Source organism: Megascapheus bottae, chromosome 4 (assembly GCF_031878675.1).
Source record: "Megascapheus bottae isolate mThoBot1 chromosome 4, mThoBot2.hap1, whole genome shotgun sequence".
NCBI lineage: Eukaryota > Metazoa > Chordata > Mammalia > Rodentia > Geomyidae > Megascapheus > Megascapheus bottae.
The window spans coordinates 46,299,509-46,320,311 of NC_143512.1; the positions used below are offsets into that span (position 1 = coordinate 46,299,509).

The window sequence follows — 20,803 nt, forward strand, 5'->3', positions numbered from 1 at the left end:
AAAAAAAAAGATGGTACTGTTCCTAAATCCATGAATTCCTCCTACACAAGTTATATTTTCCTACCTACCCCTCTAATCCTTCTTCTGTGGACAGTTGTGGACTTAACTTTGGCTTCTCCCACCACCTGGGTTCCTCGCATCTGGATATCCATAATTCCCATTTCCAGGGCAGGGGTTTTCTTGCCTTCTTCCTTTTCCACCTTGTTTCTTTCTTGGTTTGATTTTCTTGGAATTTCTTTGCATATGATCTTGTTACAATTTTGAAAATCAAACTGTCACTCTTGAGGTGAAGCTATGAATGCTTTAGCGAATATTGTATAAAAATATAATGAAGGAAACTTTATACTTCAAGCTTTTCTATACTTTAATATTGAAGATTAATATTAAACTCAATTTCATGTTTAAATAATATTGAAACTTTCTCTTTATTTATTTTTATAATCTCATTTAAGCTTCACAATAACTTCCTGAAGTGTAGATCCTATTATAGTCCCATTAAATTTTTTTCTTACACTTTTAATTTTTTTGTTTTGTTGTCAGGGTGATCCTATTATGGTCCCATTTAATTTTTTCTTACACTTTTAATTTATTTTTATTTTTTGTTTTATTGTCAGGGTGATGTATAGAGGGTTTACAGTTACATTCATCAGGTAGTGGGTACATTATTTCTTGAACATTATTACCCCTTCCCATGTTTTTCTCTCACTTTCCCTCCCCCACCCTTCCCACTCATCTTGTTTTTCACTTTCCCTTTTTCTTTTCTTTCTTTTTTTTTTTTGCCAGTCCTGGACTTGAGCTCAGGGCCTGAGCACTGTCCTTGGACTTTCTCAAGGCTAGAGCTCTACCACTTGAGCCTCAGCACCACTTCCGGCTTTTTTTTTTCCCTATGTATGTGGTACCGAGGAATCGAACCCGGGTCTTCGTGCATGCTAGGCAAGCACTCTACCACTAGGCCAAACTCCCGGCCTCACTATCCCTTTTTCAAATAAACAAATAAATGTATATACAATATACCAGGTACATTCAGGTATATTCAGATACAGTAACAACATGAGATAAACCATAAAGGGAAAAGAAGAGAAAAGAAATAGCTTCACATAGTGCATTAAGAACAACAATCACAAAGGCAAACCTCTTGTTTTGTATTCAGAATTTCATTTTGCTTAGGCTCATCTTACATGGCTATATGTACATAGCTTTTGAGCCATTGTGATCCTCTGCTAGTATTCATCCTAGTATATATCTAGGTTTGTATACTAATTGTTACAAATGAGAGAAGCCATGGAGCCTATGCTTTTTGGGGTCTGGTTTACTTCACTTAATACGATTTTTTCCAAGTCGTTCCATTTCCTTACAAATGGGGGGATGTCATTCTTTCTCATGGCAGCATATTATCCCATGATGTATAAGTACCACATCTTCATGATCCATTCATCATTTAATTAAAAAAATATCTTTAGTTCTGCAAAGGCATTTCAATTAAATATGTATCAGTTTATGAGTACACTACATCTTGATGAATGTCACCTCTTTCATTGTTCTCCCCCATCTCTCCCAACCCTTGATCCCATTTCATATGTGACAATTAAGGTTCTGACACATTCATGACTTGCTTATGGATACTAAGTAATAAGTGGGAGAGCTACTTGACCTATGCCTCCAAGACTTAAAGAGAAATTTCTCTGAAGAAGAAATAAGAATGGCCAATATAAACATGAAGAAATGTTTAACATCTCTGGCAATAAGAGAAATGAAAATCAAAATAACAGCAGCAACAACAACTGGGATGAGATTCTACCTCCTCCCAGTTAAAATGGCCATTATAAAGAATACTAACAATAATTGATGCTGGTAGGGATGCACCTAAAAGGGAACACTACTACACTGTTGATGGAAATGTAAACTTGTTCAATCACTCTGGAAAACAGTATGGAGAATTTTGTAAAATTAACTAAAATAGGGCCGAGAGTTTGGCCTAGTGGTAGTGTGTTTGCCTAGCATGTATGAAGACCCAGGTTCAATTCCTTTGTACCACATATGAAGAAAAAAGCCGGAAGTGGTGCTGAGGCTCAAGTGTCAGAGCTCTGGCCTTGAGAAAGTCCAAGGACAGTGCTCAGGCCCTGAACTCAAGCCCAGAACTGGCAAAAAAATGTACTTACTACTTGACTGATAAACCTGTAACCCCTCTGTATATCACTTTGTAGTAACAATAAAAATATTTAATAAAAAAATTTTGGATCCCATAGTTAGATAAAAATACTCCCCTATGATCCAGCAACCCACTCCTGGTTGACCACAAACTAGCCACCAGCATAACTGTACTCATTAGGCATTATTTACCAGAGCTAAGATATGAAATCAACCCAGATACCTCTCAGTGTATGAATGGATCAAGAAAATATGGTATGTAAATATGGAAAGCAGTGTGGCAGTTCCTCAAAAGACTAAACATAGAGCTCCCCTATGACCCAGCAATTCCACTGCTTGACATTTACCCAACCATCCAGAAACAAGGGCATACTAAATCCACTAGCACAATGATGTTCATTGCAGCACTATTTACCATAGCAAAGATATGGAATCAACCCAGAAGCCCCTCAGTTGATGAGTGGATCAACAAGATGTGGTATTTATACACAATGGAATTCTATGCTACTGTCAGAAAGAATGACATTGCCCCATGTGTAAGGAAATGGAAAGACTTAGAAAAAAACATATTAAGTGAAGTAAGCCAGACTCAAAGGAACTTAGGCTCAATGGTTTCCCTCATTCGTCATAATCAGTAGAAACCTTGGGCTCTCCTAGCAGAGATTTGCAATAGAGCAAAATCTAGATACATAAGGCCATACAGTATGACGCTAAATGAAAGGACCTCTAGGATATAGAAACAAAAGCCATATAATGAGTGATTGTCCTTAAAGTACTATGTTATCTCTCATCTGTTTTGCTGTTCCTTGGTTATCTCATATTGTTACAGTATTTCACCTGGTTTCTGAGATATTGTACATATGCATATTTGGTTTTTTGAAGTTGGGTAGGGAAGGGGGGAAAACAAAATGAGGGGTGGGGATCGGGACCAAGACATGAGGAAGGGTATCAATGTATGTGAAGTAATGCACCTTCTATCTGGCGAATATAATGTAACCCTTCTATTAATTACAATAAAAATACATGAAAAAAGAAAGAAAATATGGTAGGTATACACAATGGAATTCTATGATTCCATCAGAAAGAATGACATTGCTCCATTCATAAGGAAATGGAAAGACTTGGAAAAAATTATATTAAGTGATATAAGCCAAACCCAAACAAACATAGGCTGTGTAGCTTTCCTCATTTGTAATAACTAGAATATGCCTAGGATATTCTTAGGAGAGGATCACAATGACTATGTATAGCTATGTATATAAAACCTATAAAATGATGCTTATGGAAAAGAGCTCCAAGAAATGGAAACAAGAGATTTTTTTAAATTGTACTTTTGTAGTTATTTTTTCCTTCTTCCTTTGGTTTATTCTCTGATGTTACTGTTTTTGATTTCTGGGGTTTTTTTGCATTTTTTATTGTAATTAGTAAAAGGGTTACATGATATTTGCCAGATAGAAGGTGCATTAATTCACATACATTGATACCCTTTCACATGTCTTGGTACCCATTTCCCTCCCCCCCACACCCCCCACCCATCTTGGTTTTCCCCCCTTCCCTATCAAATTTCAAATAACAAATACAAATAAATTCAATATATCAGATAACAAAGTGAGATACTATAACAATATGAGATAACCAAGGGACAGCAAAGGAGATAAGAGACAACATAGTACATTAAGGACAACAATCATTCATTATATGGCTTTTGTTTCAATATCCTGGAGGTCCTTTCAATTAGCTTCATACTATATGGCCTTATGTATCATGATTTTGCTCTATTGCAAATCTCTGCTAGGAGAGCCCAAGGTTTCTACTGATTATGACGAATGAGGGAAACCATTGAGCCTAAGTTCCTTTGAGTCTGGCTTACTTCACTTAATAGGATTTTTTCTAAGTCTTTCCATTTCCTAACAAATGGGTCGATGTCATTTTTTCTGACAGCAGCGTAGAATTCCATTGTGTACAAATACCACAACTTGTTGATCTACTCATCAACTGAGGGACATCTAGGTTGGTTCCATATCTTTGCTATGGTGAATAGTGCTGCAATGAACATTGTTGTGCTAGTGGATTTAGTATGCCCTTGTTTCTGGATGGTTGGGTAAATGCCAAGTAGTGGAATTGCTGGGTTATAGGGGAGTTCTATGTTTAGCCTTTTGAGGCACTGCCACACTGCTTTCCATAGTGGTTGAACGAGTTTGCACTCCCACCAACAGTGTAGTAGTGATCCCTCCTGGCTGATTTCTGTATCTTATATATGTGTGTGTGTGTGTGTGTGTGTGTGTGTGTGTGTTTCTGATTTGGAGAAAGGAAAGGGAATCACAGAAACAGTGGACAAAGGGTGAAATAATTAAACAGTGGTACTTACTAGATACTATGTTGTAAATGAACTTTATAACTTGTGGGGAAGGGAACTGAGAGGAAAAAAAGTGGGAGAAAATGAGGGAACGGGGAAGACTGTTCAAAAAGAAATGTACATATGACTTGACTTTTGTAATTGTAACCTCTCTGCACATCACCTGTACCATACAATTGAAATTTAAATAAAAAAGAATTTGGGGGAACTGAGGGAAGTCAAGTGCAGATAGACAAACGGTACATGCTTTCTCTCATATACAGAAGCTAGATCTAAAATACAACTGGACATGAAATCTTAACAGTACTCCTGGCATTCACACACAAGGAGATCAGAGGAGGAGGAGGGTACTCTTAGGGAAAGATCACGAAGGTGAGCATATAAAATAATATTTATCAAAATGTTTCTAGAAAATGGAAACAAGAAGTTTTTTGTTTTCATTTTATTTTTGTCTTTTTTGTTCATTAACCTATCTTTGGGAGGGTAAAATAGGGCACAGAAATGGTGGGACAAAGGGTGAATGAATGTAGCAGTGATACTAGATATTATGTTGAAAATGAACTATACACAAAAAAAAGAAAATGAACTATACAACTTGTGGGTAGAGATAGAAGGGAAAAACTGAGAGAGACCGAGGGAAGGAGAGACCTCTACAAAAGAAATGTACTTACTGGGGCTGGGAGTTTGGCCTACTTGTAGAGTGCTTGCCTAGCATGTATGAAGACCCAGGCTCAATTCCCTTGTACCACATACATAGAAAAAGCCGGAAGTGGTGCTGAGGCTCAAGTGGCAGAGCTCTGGCCTTGAGAAAGTCCAAGGAAAATGCTCAGGCCCTGAGCTCAAGCCCAGGACTGGCAAAAAAAATGTACTTACTACTTGACTTATAAACCTGTAACCCCTCTGTAAATCACCTTATAGTAACAATAAAAATATTTAATAAAAGAATTTTGGACCCCATAGTAAGATAAAAATACTCCACAAATACTACATCTCAGATCTAAAGCTCAATGTTCTATTCCTTTTAACAGAGTTAGTTTTATCAAAGCTGAAAGGCACGTGACAGGAAGTAGATGGAAGGAAGTTTTCTATATGTGCTTTTCAGAAAGATGAAATTTTAAGACAGAAGATCTATTCCGACTAATAGCCTTATGAAGATGATATTCCTAATTAAAGCATTTTCTAATTTACGGAGGCATAGTAAGATGAAATATCTGCTGGAGAGTCATTCATACTCTTACACTGGAATGATTGTGTGGTAACGGGTGGCAAGGAGGCCTGGAGAATTGTCATTAAATTCTGCCAATGTAATTGCCATCAGCCAGTTAAAATGAAAAAAATGTGCCCATTGAATATTAAGATGTAAATAGCATCCTGAATTTATTTAAATGCAATTATATTGAGGGAAAAGAAAATATATTCTCAATTCCTGTTGAAAACAATTAGGAGAAAGTATTCTAGGGAGCAAGAAAATGAACTGGCCTATCTAAAAATAAGACATGGGGCTGGGACTTTGGCCTAGTGGTAGAGTGCTTGCCTAGCATGCACAAAGACCCAGGTTTGATTCCTCGGTATTACATACATAGAAAAAAGCTGGAATGGTGCTGTAGCTCAAGTGGTAGAGCTCTAGCCTTGCAAAAACCCAGGCCTGGCAAAAAAAAAAAGACAGGATGTATGAATACTTTCTACTTCACTTTAGCTGTTAACTGTGCATGGCTGGTCATAATACCATTCATTCTCTGAAAACTGTTGGTTAATAGTAAAGTGAATGTGGACATTGGGACATTGAGGTGTCCCTTGACATCAGAGATACTTTCACATGCATTAGTTGAGTAGTTTTATTCTTAGAATAATTTTATTAATGTTTATTTAAAGGGTGAACAAGTACTGTGTTTTGGGGTAATTAGGTGAACCTGACTCCATATGACATCTCCACTAATAGAAATGCTTTTTTTTTTTTTTTCCAGTCCTGGGCTTAGGCTCAGGCCTGAGCACTGTCCTTGGGTTTTCTCAAGGCTAGAGCTCTACCACTTGAGCCACAGCACCACTTCTGGCTTCTTTCTTTGTAAGTGGTACCAAGGAATTGAATCTAGGCAAGCACTTTATCACTAGGCCACACTCCCGGTCCTAGAAATGCTTTTTAACAAGTTGTTTCATTTCTCTCTGTTGTTCTTTTGGTCTGTCTCTCTGTCCTTTTGGTAAAAAAAAAAAAAAAAAGAGCAGCTTGCTATGGCAACTTGTTTACTGGGTTTATCTTTGACTTGGGTTAGAGACTTTAAATCATCATGAAACATCAAAATTGGTGGAGCTCATTGTACGTGCCTGGACCACCCTTAGAGATCTTGGTTCATCAGGTCCAGTGTAGGAATGTGGTTATTTGCATTTTACTGAACATTCTTCCTGGGACCAGACTCTTCTGTCTTCAACATCAGAGCCTCTGACCACTTTGTCCCATTTCTCATCAACTTAGTGTGTATTCTACCTGTAATTATAATTAAGAGTGTATCTCCCCCTTTTAGTGTGGTATCCTTTAGGCCATTACTGAAACAAGGACTTATAAAAAATCACCCCCGCCAATTCAGGGTGAGGATCTGATCTAGCCTTGGAATGTTTGTATCTCAGGATTCTTGGACAGTAGAGCTGAAGAAAGATAACAAAATTCTGTTCCAGCATTTTTACTGGAGTTCCTGATTGTCTCTCTATGAGGATAGATCCCTTCTTTGGTCTGTAGACAGTTGGGAAACAGTCACAGTGCTGTACACCTTTGCATAGCCCAAGAGTTGCCTGAGCCTACGAGGACAAAGGGGAGTTTTGTGGTTTTGTTTTCTTTACTTACAGATACTGCTCTTTAAAAAATCTAGATATTATAATGATAAAAATGTAAGACTTGGGGCCAAGAGTTTGGCCTAGTGGTTGAGTGCTTGCCTAGCATGTACAAAGACCTGGGTTTGATTCCTCAGTATCACCTACACAGAAAAAGCCAGAATTGGTGCTGTGGCTCAAGTGGTAGAGCTCTAGCCTTGAGAAAGCCCAAAGACAGTGTCCAGACCCTGTGTCCAAGCACTAGGACTGGCAAAAAAAGGCTTTTTTTAAAAAAATATTTTGAAAGCATTTGAAAACATTTAATATGTTTTTTGTTGTTGTTGTGTTAAAATGTATGTCTACAGATGGTCACAACTTGTGTGAATTGCTCATCACTCAGCAAATATCTACACTATCCCAGGGAATATACTAATTTTCAAATATACTGAATGTAAGAACTCACAAGCCAGCCCAGGCAGGAAAGTCTGTGAGATTTCTATCTCTAAATAAGCACCAAAAAGCGAGAAACAGAGCTGTGTCTCAAGTGGTAGAGTGTTAGCCCTATGCACAGAATCTCAGGGACAGCACCCAGGCCCTGAGTTCAAGTACACACATACATACACAAAGAGCAATGTGGACTGAAATTCTTTTACCTGATGTGAAGGTTGAGAGCAATTTATCTTTACAGTTGTACCCAGTGGTTTAAGGAAATGTGTAATTATTCACTAAATGTAAGGTCATTAGTTAGAAAACAGTTTCTTTTCGTTTACTTGCAGTGCTTATAGGTATATTCTAGATGTATTTTGTTCTTGTATCATGTAACAAAGCATATGAAATCCCAGTCATGATTTATGTAACTCTAATTTTGATTTGAATTTGAATTCAAGTGCTCTTTCCCTTTCTCCCCTTCTGCCTGTGCTCCTTATTAGCCCCTACCCAATCAGACAGAATTAGCTACCACAGAGCTGGCTGTGTAGCTATTTCTTGCACTGCCTGGCATAATACTGCCAACAATTTGAGAAATAATTGAAGCAAAGAGATGAATATTAATGAAGACACATACTGTCAGGTTCCAATTCTGCAGGGTAGAATAGATGTTTGCAATGTTTTTCTGTTTATATGAGCATCACATAGTCTCAGGAAACAACACTAAGTACAACACCTCTTGCTATACATCTTTCGACTACTGAAATAAATATTTTGAAGAGATCTTTGTACGATATGATTTCTTCCTTGGCTGCTGAGCTTGATTTTATTTGGGTCACACGCATCTGTGCCTGTACAAGAAGAGAAGTGAGACTGAGCAGTGCCTTGATTTATGGGGAGGCAGTGTTGTGCTTCTACTGAATGCTAATCACAGAGCGCATGTTCAGGAAGGCTGCAAGAACTGTGCGTTTGTGGCAGTTTAAGTCACTAGCTCTATTGGGATGGACTGAAAGTTGAGATAAGAGCTATAAAAGTGGCCAAATCCTTATAATTGACAGCTAAACTTGATGATAATTTAGGAGATGGCCCCAGTCGTGCTTGAAACAATAGTAGATGGCTGCATAGATTTAATGAGAGGAGTAGAGTTCTCTGTCAAAGCATCCAACTCCTTTAGTATTTAAAGGACCCTGGAGACTAGATTGTTAACTGTAATGTCAAAGCTGTTTTGGCTCTTCCATCTGAAGAGCTACCCAAGCTGCTGATGGTGTGAATGATTAGAGTGCTCTGGAAAAAGTGCTCCCTTTTTCCCATTTCCCTCCACCCCCGCTTCTCCTCAACTGAGTCTGATGGCCTTCGTTTGCCAGTGGATCAACTTTTCTGGCCAGTGGATCAACTTTTCTGGCCATCCACACCCATAAATCTCAGTCTTTATCTCACATGTTGTGAGGTGGCTTTTCTGAGAAATAACTCTAGCTCCACAGCCAAACAAGTGCTTGTGTTTGAAGGCTTTTCTTTAATTACAGGCAGCTCTCTTTTCAGTTCCCAGCTACCTTCCTCCTTCATTTCCATTTTGAGCAACAAGGAGAGGGGAGTTAATGATTCATTTGCTCCCCATGACCTTTTGAATAACTGGACTGCGATGTATCAGTGAGCCCCCTTGCTCTCCTCCCCTCTCCCCGCTCTCCCCCTTTCCTCCCCTAGTTTGGCTTTAATATTTACAGCCTCCTTGTTGGTCTACATGCCTGAACGCCCGAAGGAAGCAAAACACTGCCTCTCCCTCCCCGTGTTTGGGAGCTATTTTATCCAGCCTCCTTCCGTCCTTTGACATCACCGGGGACGCTTGCCTCCTGGCTGGCCAGGAGTTCTTCCTGAGTCTCCTCTGCTTAATCTGATCATTTCACCCAAACAAAACTATGGATTCTGACTCCGACTCACCTTTTAACTACTCCTGGCCTTCCTTTCCCAAAATGAAGATCCGGCGCAGGGCATCCAAGCAAGGTAGAGCATGGTGCCTTTTGTTTTCCCTGCAGGGCCAAACAGGACAGATTCTTATTCTTACCTTTCCTTTTTTCTTTGTTAGCCTGGCTCTCAGTGAAGTTCCTGTTTTTACACGTCTTTATAAAATGCTCCCTGTAGAAATACTTTATTTATGGATTCCAGAGGCAAATCTATTCTATGTTTCTTTCACTATAAAATCTAGCTTTGTGTTATTATGTGCATTCCCCTCCCCTCCCTCTCTCCTTCTTAGAAGTTGAGCAGCAGTGTGTGTGTGTGGGGGGGGGGGTTCATGCAAGGTAAGTATTTTGGATTTATTTAATCAGAGTTACCTTGACAATAAAGAATGCTGCTGGTTTCAACATACCTAGCCTTTGTGAGGCTGGAAAACTACTCATATGTTCAATGCTTTTCCTTCCTTTCTTTATTGTACAAGTGTGTGATAATACTATTTTATTGATTTTGTAGATGTTATAAAGAAGGGATTTGAACAAAATGTTTCAATAAGAAAACCTATATATCTCCAGGGAATATAATCATATAAAGTTTACTAAAAATCAATAGCTAAATAAGCAAAATCATTTGCCTCCAAAGAAAGAAAGGATGTTTATGTGTAGCATGATTAATCATAGAAATAGATTTCATGGCTTATTTCTTCTAACTTCCTAGACTCTTGTGTTGGTGCAGGTTTTAGGAACTATGGGGCAGGTCAGCATATGGTAGACACTACTCTTTCATCTTTGGCTGGAAATCGCAGATGGCTGGGCACATAGCAGGTGGCAACTGCTCCCTTCTGAGGTTGTAAGGCAGAAAGGAAGGTGGGACACAACCCTTCACATCAGATCTTGTGCAGGACTTGTATAAGGACTTTTAATGCAAGAATGTTTTTTTGTGTGGGAGCTTTCTAGCAGAAGAGGGCTTTCTGAAAGTGACTTGTCTTTATAGCATTGTGGGGTGGGTGGTGGTTACCTATTCTATAGAGCAGAGTAACTTGCTGTGTTACCCTGTGTTGTTCCCAGGGAAGGAGTTGGCCACATGACTGGTTAGCTTCAAGGATCTTCTTCTTTCTAAACTAAAATATAGGTGTTTGCTTGCTTGTTTGTTCTTTGGTAGGGATCAAGGCTAATTGCAGGAATGAGTTGACAGTTGGGAGGTAGTAGAAAATCTCTACTGAAACCATGCTGGTCCTCCACCACCCTGGAAAATGCCATTACTAGGGACTTAATAGTTGTATTTAACATAGTGTTTTCTTATTACCCTGTTGCAAAATTAATATTTTATACTTGAGAAAAAAGCTCTTTCTTTCATAGGATTTTATTAATTTTATAGGGGAAAGGAAGGGGAAAATAGCAAAGAAGAAACCCATGCATCTTTAGGTGATACAGTCATATGTTAAAGAACCGTGACATGTTCAAGATTCCACTAAAAGATTCGGGGAAAAATACATATAAGAAAGCAAACTTGTGCACTGATTAAAGCAAGCTTGAATTCCAAAAGAAAGTAGAGAGAAATGTTAATAAGAGGTCAGTCTTGGTAGAAAGTACATAGTGTTCTTTGTAGTGTTCTTTTAATTTTTTTCCTTAGCTTTCCTGTAAATCTGCAATTGTTCCCAAAGAGAAAAATTTTCAATTTAACTCCAGGGAGAGGAGATATGTTAGTCCTGGACACTTCTGAGCACATAATACTAGTTGTACATTGAGAACTGTTTGAGGAGTAAAAATTTACTCTGTGACATTGCCATGCCTCTGAGCTAATTCTTACTTATTTACATTTGGGCAGTAATTGGCTTTCTTTTTATAGTTATTCTCACTTACATGTGGGAGAGTAGTCTGCTTTATGTTTATATTTATGTTGTCCACTCAACTTATTAGTTGCCTATGTTGTTGGGGTGCCCAGGCAGTTAGGGAGAATCAATTACTAGGGGACCAGCAGAGTCCAGTGAAGTGGTAGGGAACACATTAATCACACTCTTGCTTTAAATCTAAACTTGGACCTCAGCCAATGTGAGCTCCAGCAGAAAGTCATCACATAGCTATGTATAAATTAAATCTGATTCAAGTGAAAGCAAGTACCTGGGACAAAGAAAATGATTAACTCTTTGTCAGTAATAAGCAAAGGAGCAGTGAAAATAAAGTTGGCAGCAGGGAATAAAGGATTGTTAGACCATGCTCCATTAAATGGTGGCAACCCAGTTGAGAAGACAGGGACTGACATGTTGCAATGACAGCTGAACAGAGTCCCAGAACCAGAAAACTTCAGAGTCAACAGGACAGTAGAGATGACCTGGCTCAACCACTTTCACCTTCAGGTGAAAACATCAGGGGTCAACGAGGTAAAGTAAGGAAATTATTCACATGCTTAACAAATATTTCTAGAGTGCCAGCTTCTATCCAGAGGGTAGAGGAAGTAATGATTCCGGCTGATGTACCCTAATGGAAGGATCTTAGTATTGGGAATGGATACCACATCTTCCTGAACCCAGACATGCCACCTTTATCTAGTGGAAAAAACACCAAGAGACTTGAATATTCAACCCAGTTGCCATTGTTTTGAAGAATTATATGGTTCTATTGCTTAGAGGATGTTACCCAATTTGTCATCAGTTTTCATGAATTTCTTCTCTCTGATTATTTCTTCCTTCTAATTACCACCAACATCATTCTAAGCTATAGGGTCCCAGTCACCTGAGAAATCTTGAAGGAGACATTGAAAGCTTGCAATTCCTGGTTTCTCAGCAAAGCTGTCTTATATTTGGTCAGAAATACCCTCTTTTATTTTATAGTAATAGTTCCCTCTCTAGATCTTCCTTGTTAGAACACTTTTTGCTTTCTTGCCTATTTCTAACTTGTTTTATTGGATGGTTACTTTTCATTTTGCCAGTCTTGGGCTTTCTCAAGGCTAGAGCTTGAGTCTTAGCACCACTTTCGGCTTTTTTCTATGTATGTCGTACTAAGGAATAGAACCCTGGTCTTCGTGCATGCTAGGCAAGCATCCTTCCACTAGGCCAAATTCTCGGCCCCTGACATTTTTTTTTTCATAGTTCCTTCAGTACCTACCCAGTCTCCACACATTACTGGTTGGGTTAGAGAAAGAGGTGAAAATGTAGAGAGAGTGTTCGGTAATGAAAGGAAAACCTATCAAATCATATCTGAACTCAAAGTAATGTAGCATGTGTTCTCATAGCTTCATGCTGTCAGGATGTCATTGGAAGAACCTTCTTGGGGAATGATGAGCATGTCAAGCTGTTAAAACCAAGTTGCTCTGTGAGACCTGGGGGCAAGGGAGAGGGCATCTCACAAGTTGCCCTTTGTCATTCCCTGGGACACTAGGACAGGCTATTCTGGGAACTCAGTGGTTAATGATTGGAGTCCACTAGCGTTCTGCTTTGAGAACCCCTAGAAATGACTGGATTTTTGTTTTGTTGGATTTCAGCATGAGATTCAACCAAGGCATTGAATGTTTATTAATTAAAGATTAATTAAAACTATGGGGACTGAATCTCACCAGAATCTCCCATAATTACCATTCAATCTATAAGCATGCATATTTTAGCAGACATCAGCAGGTCCCACAAAGTTTTGAAATGTTTTTTTCTTTGTGCCTTTTACCCACTTGGGCAACATCTCCCATTTGTCAGTCATTCTGGCTGACTCCAGCTAGTATCATCTCCCTCTTCAGTGATGGACAGGCATGAGGAAGTGTTTCCTCCTTCTCTTTGGTTTTCTTTTTGTTGGTACAAACTAATTTGTGATCGCCAAAGGAGGCAACATATAGCAGAAAGCTTGATAATCCTGGAAAGCTCAGATATCAGCAACTTGCTATAATCATAGTGATAATAGCTAATATTACCTGACCCTTTATACTAATCCTAATTATTACATTTTGTTGAGCTGTAGTGAGTACTTGGCATATATGATTGAGGAAATAACTCCATTATCAATGTGAATTGTCTTACAGATGAAGAAACTGAGACCTTTGAGAAAGCTATGATTTGGATATGGTTTAAGTGTGTCCTGACAGGGTTTCTGTGTTAGGAGCTTGGAGTTTCCACCAATGTAAAACACAATGTGGTGATACTGAGAGGTGGTGGGAAGAGGTGGAGTTTAGAGGGAAGTCAATGCACCATTCTAGGAATTTCCTGTGAAAAGGATTAAGGATGTTCTTGTGGGACCCTGGTTAGTTTTCACAAAAGGTTTGTTATAACAGAGCCAAACTGGCTCCTTTCTGCTCTCTGGCTTCCCCTCTTATATGAGAGGTCTTTCTTTTGTACAAACTCTAGAGCCATTGCACTGTTTGTTTTGATTTGGAGCTTTCAAAACTTTAAGCTAACCACACGTTTTGTTTATATTACCCATCCTTAGGTATTTTGTTATAGCAGTGGTAAATGGACTAATAAAAATTTATTCCAGTCCCAGGACTTGAACTCAGGGCCTGAGCACTGTCCTTGGGCTTTCTCAAGACTAGAGCTCTACCACTTGAGCCATAGCACTGTTTCTGGCCTTTTCTATGTATGTGATACTGAGGAATCAAACCAGGTCTTCATGCATGCCAGGCAAGCACTCTACCACTAGGCCAAACTCCTGGCCCCTATTAACTGTTTTAAAATTATTTAAAGGCTGTAATAGGAAACACAAAGAATGGAAAACCATAGCAGAATAAGGAAAGACAATAAATGGAAATGTTTTAAATAAACCTTGTAAATTATTTTCCACATGTGTTATTTTGAAAAGGCTTGCATATTAGATGTGATTGTTCTCTTCATTTATTAGTTAGGGCTCAGAGGCTCAGAAAGGAGAAATGAGGTAGAGGCAGGGAGTTAATGTAAGCCTAAAAAAAGAACTCTGGATTTGAGAGGGACTGTTTTCCCTTGTGCGTTTCACAGTTTCTTAGGAGTGAGGCAGGTAAGGGATGGTAAACTCTAATGAGATAATGCGGTGTGTGGTATGGTCAGTGGTCAGTACAAACTGTTGCATGTATGCTAGTTTCTCTCTTTTATTTTTTCAGAGTTCCAACTAGGAAGTGTGGTAGCAGAAAGAATTCTCAAGTGCTGGGACTACAGCACTTGTGTGGCTTGTTCAGGCTTTTAAAAATGAGTTTATTTGCTGGGCACTATGTCTCATGCTTGTAATCCTAGCTACTCAGGAGGCTAAGAGCTGAGGATTGAAGTTCAAAGTCAGTCCATGTAGGAAAGTCCATAAGACTTAGTTAACCACTAGAAAATGGGGAAGTGGAGCCGTAGTTCAGAATGCTAGAGCCCTAGCCTTGAGCTGAAGAGCTCAGGGACAATACCCAAGCTCCACTATCAACAACAGCAAAAACAACAAAAGAGCTCATTTAATAGGTGAAGTGTGGTGTCTAATCTGAAAATAACCCTGAACATAGTGACTATGTAAAGGTATGATGACTTCCATACAATTGAATGCTAGTTTTTTTTAAATGATACATTTCTGTGGAATGAGCATACTTATTCTTTCTCTTCCTTTGAGTAAGTTTCATTGGAAAAATACACAGAGATGGATATGTGTATGCATGTATGGGTGTGTTCAATCTAGTAATTCCCCCTAAGAATTCCCCTAGAGAATGTCATAGGAGGAATCAGGCACTGCTGAAATCACTAAGGAAGAGACACTATAATTAGGAATAGGACTTGGAAAGATTTAGACCTCAGAAGACTCGAGTTTTCTCCTTTCATCCCTTCTCTTCTCTATGCCTCTCAGGAATTACTATAGGGGAATGGTTTGGTTTCTTCTTCAAAAGTTTTGAGAAACTGGGTCTTTTAAACCAGCAGACAGGATCTGATTATAGAAAAACCAATTTTACTTGTACTGAAAAGGAATTGAAACCATCATTTCAAGGGAGAAGGCTGACAAAGTGGCTTTCACCTCTGGAATCCATTGACTTCTGACCTCAGCATCTCATTTGGAACAAGGGTAGGGCTGGAGGCATGGCCCTGTCCCAGGGTTCATTGTTCTCTGTAGTATCCCTAGAAGGTGAGCTAAATCCAAGGGGCATCTTGCATTTGGGGATGTTAGAGGCTCTGGTGTGGTTGACAGAGCTTTCCTGGTTGCTCTCAGACATCCCTTGGTGCAAACAAAACTCTCTAGAGTAACTTCACTTACAGGGGACCCACAGGAAATTCCTGGGCTGAGGATAATTTTGGAATTTGGATGAATCCTTTCTGTAACCTCAGGTCCAGCTCAGAAAAGTGAAGCCAAGAGATTTTCTGTGCCAAGACTAATATCAGCAAAAACTAAGAGAACATTGGAAGAGGAATGGCCAAGGAGATGAATTCCAGTTGCTTCTGGAAATGTTCGCTGTTATTGTGATGGCAGGTGTTTTCTTTCTTCTGAATCAGCCTAGGGTTACTGGGGAAAAAGGGCTTTCCATATATTTCAGAAATTTTCAAATGCCCCTTTAAACTGAGAGACAGCACACTGCAGTGACAAAAAGTGGGTTTGGTTTCTGGCAGTGCTGTGCTGACACCCTGCTTAAATCACTCAGTGGTGTGTAGGGAAATCACTGTCCTCTTCAGCTTCCCTCTTCTATCTCTTCTTTTAAGTGGTGCTGGGATTGAATTTGGGGTTTCATGCATACTAAGCAAGCACTCTGCCTCAGAACTATGTGCCTTTCCTTTCTCAGCTTTCTCATTTTCACAACGAATTTGGTAATACCTCTTGTGATTAAGGAGAATATAGTTGGCAGATGGTTAAAAACAACACTAAGTAGACTCAGGGAAACATTTCTATTAATACATTTTTACATACAAGTATCCATACACACATATATTTCACATATACATACAGTGTATTTTCATTTTCTTTTTACACATATTTATGTATTACATATACATTTATACATAGATACCAACATACACAAATACATATTATATACATTACATACATTTATCACAAACATATATACAAACATATACATATATATTTCATACATACATGCATACACACATATATGCCTGTTTTTGAGCTTTTAATAAAAACGACCTAAGTTGTTGGGCTGGGAGCATAGCCTAGTGGTAGAGTGCTTGCCTAACATGCATAAAGGCCTGGGTTTACAGGAAAAGCTAGAAATGGTGCTGTGGCTCAAGTGGCAGGACAGAGTGCTAGCCTTGAGCAGAAAGTGTCCAAGGACAGTGCTCAGGCCCGGAGTTCAAGCCCTACAACTGGCAAAAAAAAAGACCTATGTTAAATTTATGTTTACCATATGTTGAGTTACTGATAAGAATCAATTTTATATGAAATTACACAACATTTAACAATATAGCACATTTTAAACATATGACTACAGAGCTGGGAGTTTGGCCTAGTGGTAGAGTGCTTGCCTAGCATGCATGAAGATCCTGGTTCGATTCCTTGGTACCACATACATAGAAAAAAAAAGAGCTGGAAATAGTGCTATGGCTCAAGTGATGGTGCTCTAGCTTTGAGAAAGACCAAGGACAGCGCTTAGGCCCTGAGTTCAAGCCCCAGGACTGGAAAAAAAATAACTGCAAAGTTTTTCCTATTTGATTTTCATTTTATTTATTTTTTTGGTGGTTCAGGTCCTCCTGTTTGTTAGATACAAGCTCTACTGCTGTCATACACCCAGCTTTTATTGCACACATTAGTGTGAAATAGGCTCTCTTTTTTATACCCAGTCCAAGCCTAGACCTCAATCCTACTTTACACTTCCTACCATAGCTATGGTGAGAAGTGTGTGCCACCATACTTAGTGTCTCCCATTGAGATGTGGTCCTGAAGACTTGTTTTCCTGGATTGGCCTGGAGCCATGCTGTTTATGAGCCCAGTCTTTCAAGTACCTAGGGTTATAATCAGGAGGCAACAGACCCAGCTTTTCTCTCTCTCTCTTAGTTTACATGCAAACATGGCTGTTCTTAAGAATCCTAGAGATTACAGGTAGCAAAAAGTTGAACATAAAAACCACCTGTGTACTTTGTCATATAGAGATAACAGTTATCATCTTAGTTTATCTTCTCAGCGTTTGCTCCTGAGTATTTTGAATGTTGTATTGGTAAATGAGATAAAATTACATACTTCCTGTTTTATGAATGTTTTCTAAGCAACACTCACATTGTCATATCCTGGCAGCAAGTCACCAGGAAGTAGATGAACATTCCTAGGAACAAGAAACACTGTAACACATTAATGAAACTTCTTAATGGGAAAATACCAAACATTGCTTAAATACCAAATAAGATACTATGTACCCCCATTATTAAAGTGCTTGGAGCCACCTAGCAGGGTGCCTACAAGCAGCTGCTAGTTACTGATTGAGTGAACTTGGGAAGTGACTTACATGGTTCCATATTTGTTCAATGGAGGTGATAAAAATACAGCTATCAAGGATTCTGTTGGAATGAGATAAGTTCATTTATTTAAGTCATATATAACATCTGGCTCACAGTGTACCCCAGTGAGCCCAGTTGGGATGATACCTCTGCCTAATATGGAACAGGAGGACCATATATATTGGCTTTTGCATTATTTTACATTTTTCTTTTACTTGTTCCCTTAGGATGATTTTTCTTCTCATATTTTCTCCAGTGCCTTTATCTTACAAACCTGCCTAACCGTTCCATTATTTCTTTAGCAAAAGGCTACCAATCTGATAGCTGAAATAAAAAGATTCAATAGTGCTATTCTTGGCCTGCAGATACAGAGGATACAGGAATAATTGGGACCTGTCATTCTGCCCAATTGGTAGGTCTGACACAGTAAGGAGGCTGCTTTCCTCAGGATGAGCAAAATAATACTCTCATCATCATTTGTCTGGTGCAGGTACCAGGTAAAACATAGGTGAGGTGACTGGAAGAAGGTTCTAAGATGGAAAGTGCTGACCTGTGCAGAGACTTGCCAGCAAATTTCCTGGGGAACACTCACTAGTGACTGTTTTGAGACTGTTTTTAAGAGTCTTTAGGGTTGAGGGGCTTGGGCTGGGTCAAACAGAAATCAGTAAATAGTAAAAAGAATGATTTGGTGAAATGAATGCATGATAGATCAATGTGTCATTCCTTTCTACTCTGGAGGAGAGCAAGCATGGCTGGAACAAGCCCAAGAAAACCTATAGAATTAGTGAAACATTGTAGATCTAGAGAGAATATTCTCTTGATTGTATTTGTTACAAGTTTCTGTTCTTAAGGAGGGATTGCTCATTCTTCCTCTATTGTGTGGTGATTGACTATATGTTAGGGGATGATAACTGGTATAAGAGAAGCTATAGCAGGGATATGCATGTAATAGCTTTTATTGTGATGGATCATTGATGCAGTCACAATTGAGAAGAAAGCTTAAGAAGATGAGGAAGCCAAGCGTCCAGGGAAAGAACAGTACTGGTGGAAGGGTTGCCAACGACTTAAGGCACAAGATATCAAGGAGGCCAATGTGTGTGGAGTATAGAGAGGATGGTGGAGGGATAGGTTCAGTGAGAGCACCGATGGTTCCACTAAGTTTGGCTTCTATTCAGAATGAGGTAGGAAGTCACTGAAAAACTTTGTAGATGCATGACATGAGATAATTTCCTTTCTGCAAGGATTGTAAGCTACAGAGTGAAAGCAGAGAGACAAGTTTGGACATTACTAGGATAATCTCCTCTGCTGTGGCAGTGGAGGGGAAAATAATCTTACTTTTAAAACAGAACACTCAAGGATAACTCCAAGGGAAGTCATAATTACCATTTACTGAGAAGCCAGTAACATACATGGGAAATGAGGAGTCTTGTTTTGGACCTGTACGACTTCTAGCTAGCTCAGTAAACATACCAAGAAGACAGTTAAAACTGTCTTTAGTGGAGAGATGTAGACTGAAGATGCTGCATGGTGTATGCGATGCTTGGATGTCAGGTGACCCTTGGAATGAGTGGAAAGCCAGGAAATTGAAGACTGTCCCCGGAACAGTGCAACCCACCAGCCATAGAGTTGTGAATGAAAGTTCAGGAAGGTGTGTTCTAGAGTGACTCAGAGCAAAACATGAACAGGTCATTGTAGCAGCTGTTGCTGAGGCAGAACTGCCCATAGTCCTGTCATAGAAAGGCCACTGGGGACCTGGAAGGGCACTCTTTCACCAAGGTGCTGGGAATGGAACTCCAAGCCTTACCCATTTTGGGGATGACTAGTCCTTCCCAGGAAATCCTGCTGTTAGGCTCATAAAGTTCAAGGCTTAAAACAAAGCACACTGAATGAAGGAATGAATGGATGAGTGAGGTCAATCGCCTCAGTTCTGGTGAAGAGACTTCTAGACTGAGAGGTTCTACCTGACTTTTCCAGGTGAGAGCTTGGCACCCAGAATGGGCCAAACAAGGCGGGTAGCAGTTTTGTAGAGAGCTGCCTTCACGGGTTTGGGTTTCTGTTGGGGTGTGGGCCTCTTACATAACCAGTCAAGTAGGCCCTGTTTTCCTTCAAGTTACCAGGTCCTGGGCTTCTAAAGGGAGACTTCAATTGCATGAGAAACTCGGGTTACTGAAGTCCAGGCTGGTCTGTGGAATACACTGCTACCTGCTAGCTTTGGTGATTATAAACCTCAAAGAGATGGGAAGCCTCCCGCTCCCCCTGACCTCATCCTATCACCAAGGTCTTTCTTCAAATGGGGGCTTTGGGTTTGGTGTCTGTCTGCTAACTAGAGCAAGAAGTTTCTGCATTGGGGGCCCTTGAAGAATCGCTAGGGTCACATTATAAGCAGTGAGAATATGGGGAGAAGAGGAGCTGGGGATCCCTTCAGAGGAACTGTTTATCCTCCAGGCCTCTGCCAGTGAAGCTGGCCCAGAGCCAACTCATCATGTTAGAACACAGCCCTCCCTGAAATCCTCTCTTTGTCTTGAGAAGTGCTGTTTCTGTCTGTCTGACTCTCCTCCTTGCTTGCTTGGCTGCCTTTCTCACCCCTCCTGTCCTCCTAAGTGTCTGAAGAAAATCCTCTGGGCAGGTTGGCAGTTCTTTCCCCACTCACTGTCTTTGGGTCTCAGTTACCTTGTCCAGAACGGACATTGCAAAGTTTCCTCACCTGAATTAGAGCTGAAAAAAGAATCACATTTCAAATATCCTTTGTGTAGTTGGTGGAATGTCTGGCACATTCC

At 39.6% G+C, this 20,803-nt stretch overlaps 1 protein-coding gene across 2 annotated transcripts in view; it reads left to right on the forward strand.

Annotated features, from left to right (window-relative positions):
- Arhgef28 (Rho guanine nucleotide exchange factor 28) overlaps nucleotides 1-20,803 on the forward strand; it is a 265,542-nt gene that overhangs the window by 146,357 nt on the left and 98,382 nt on the right. The window contains exon 1 of one of the 2 annotated variants that reach the window (XM_090331825.1): nucleotides 9,519-9,727. The exons of the other annotated variant lie outside the window; for it this stretch is intronic. Coding sequence (XP_090187951.1) covers nucleotides 9,643-9,727 — 85 coding nt within the window. The 5' untranslated portion in view covers nucleotides 9,519-9,642. Of the gene's footprint in view, nucleotides 1-9,518; nucleotides 9,728-20,803 lie in introns of those variants that run through there. 2 annotated transcript variants of the gene reach the window in all.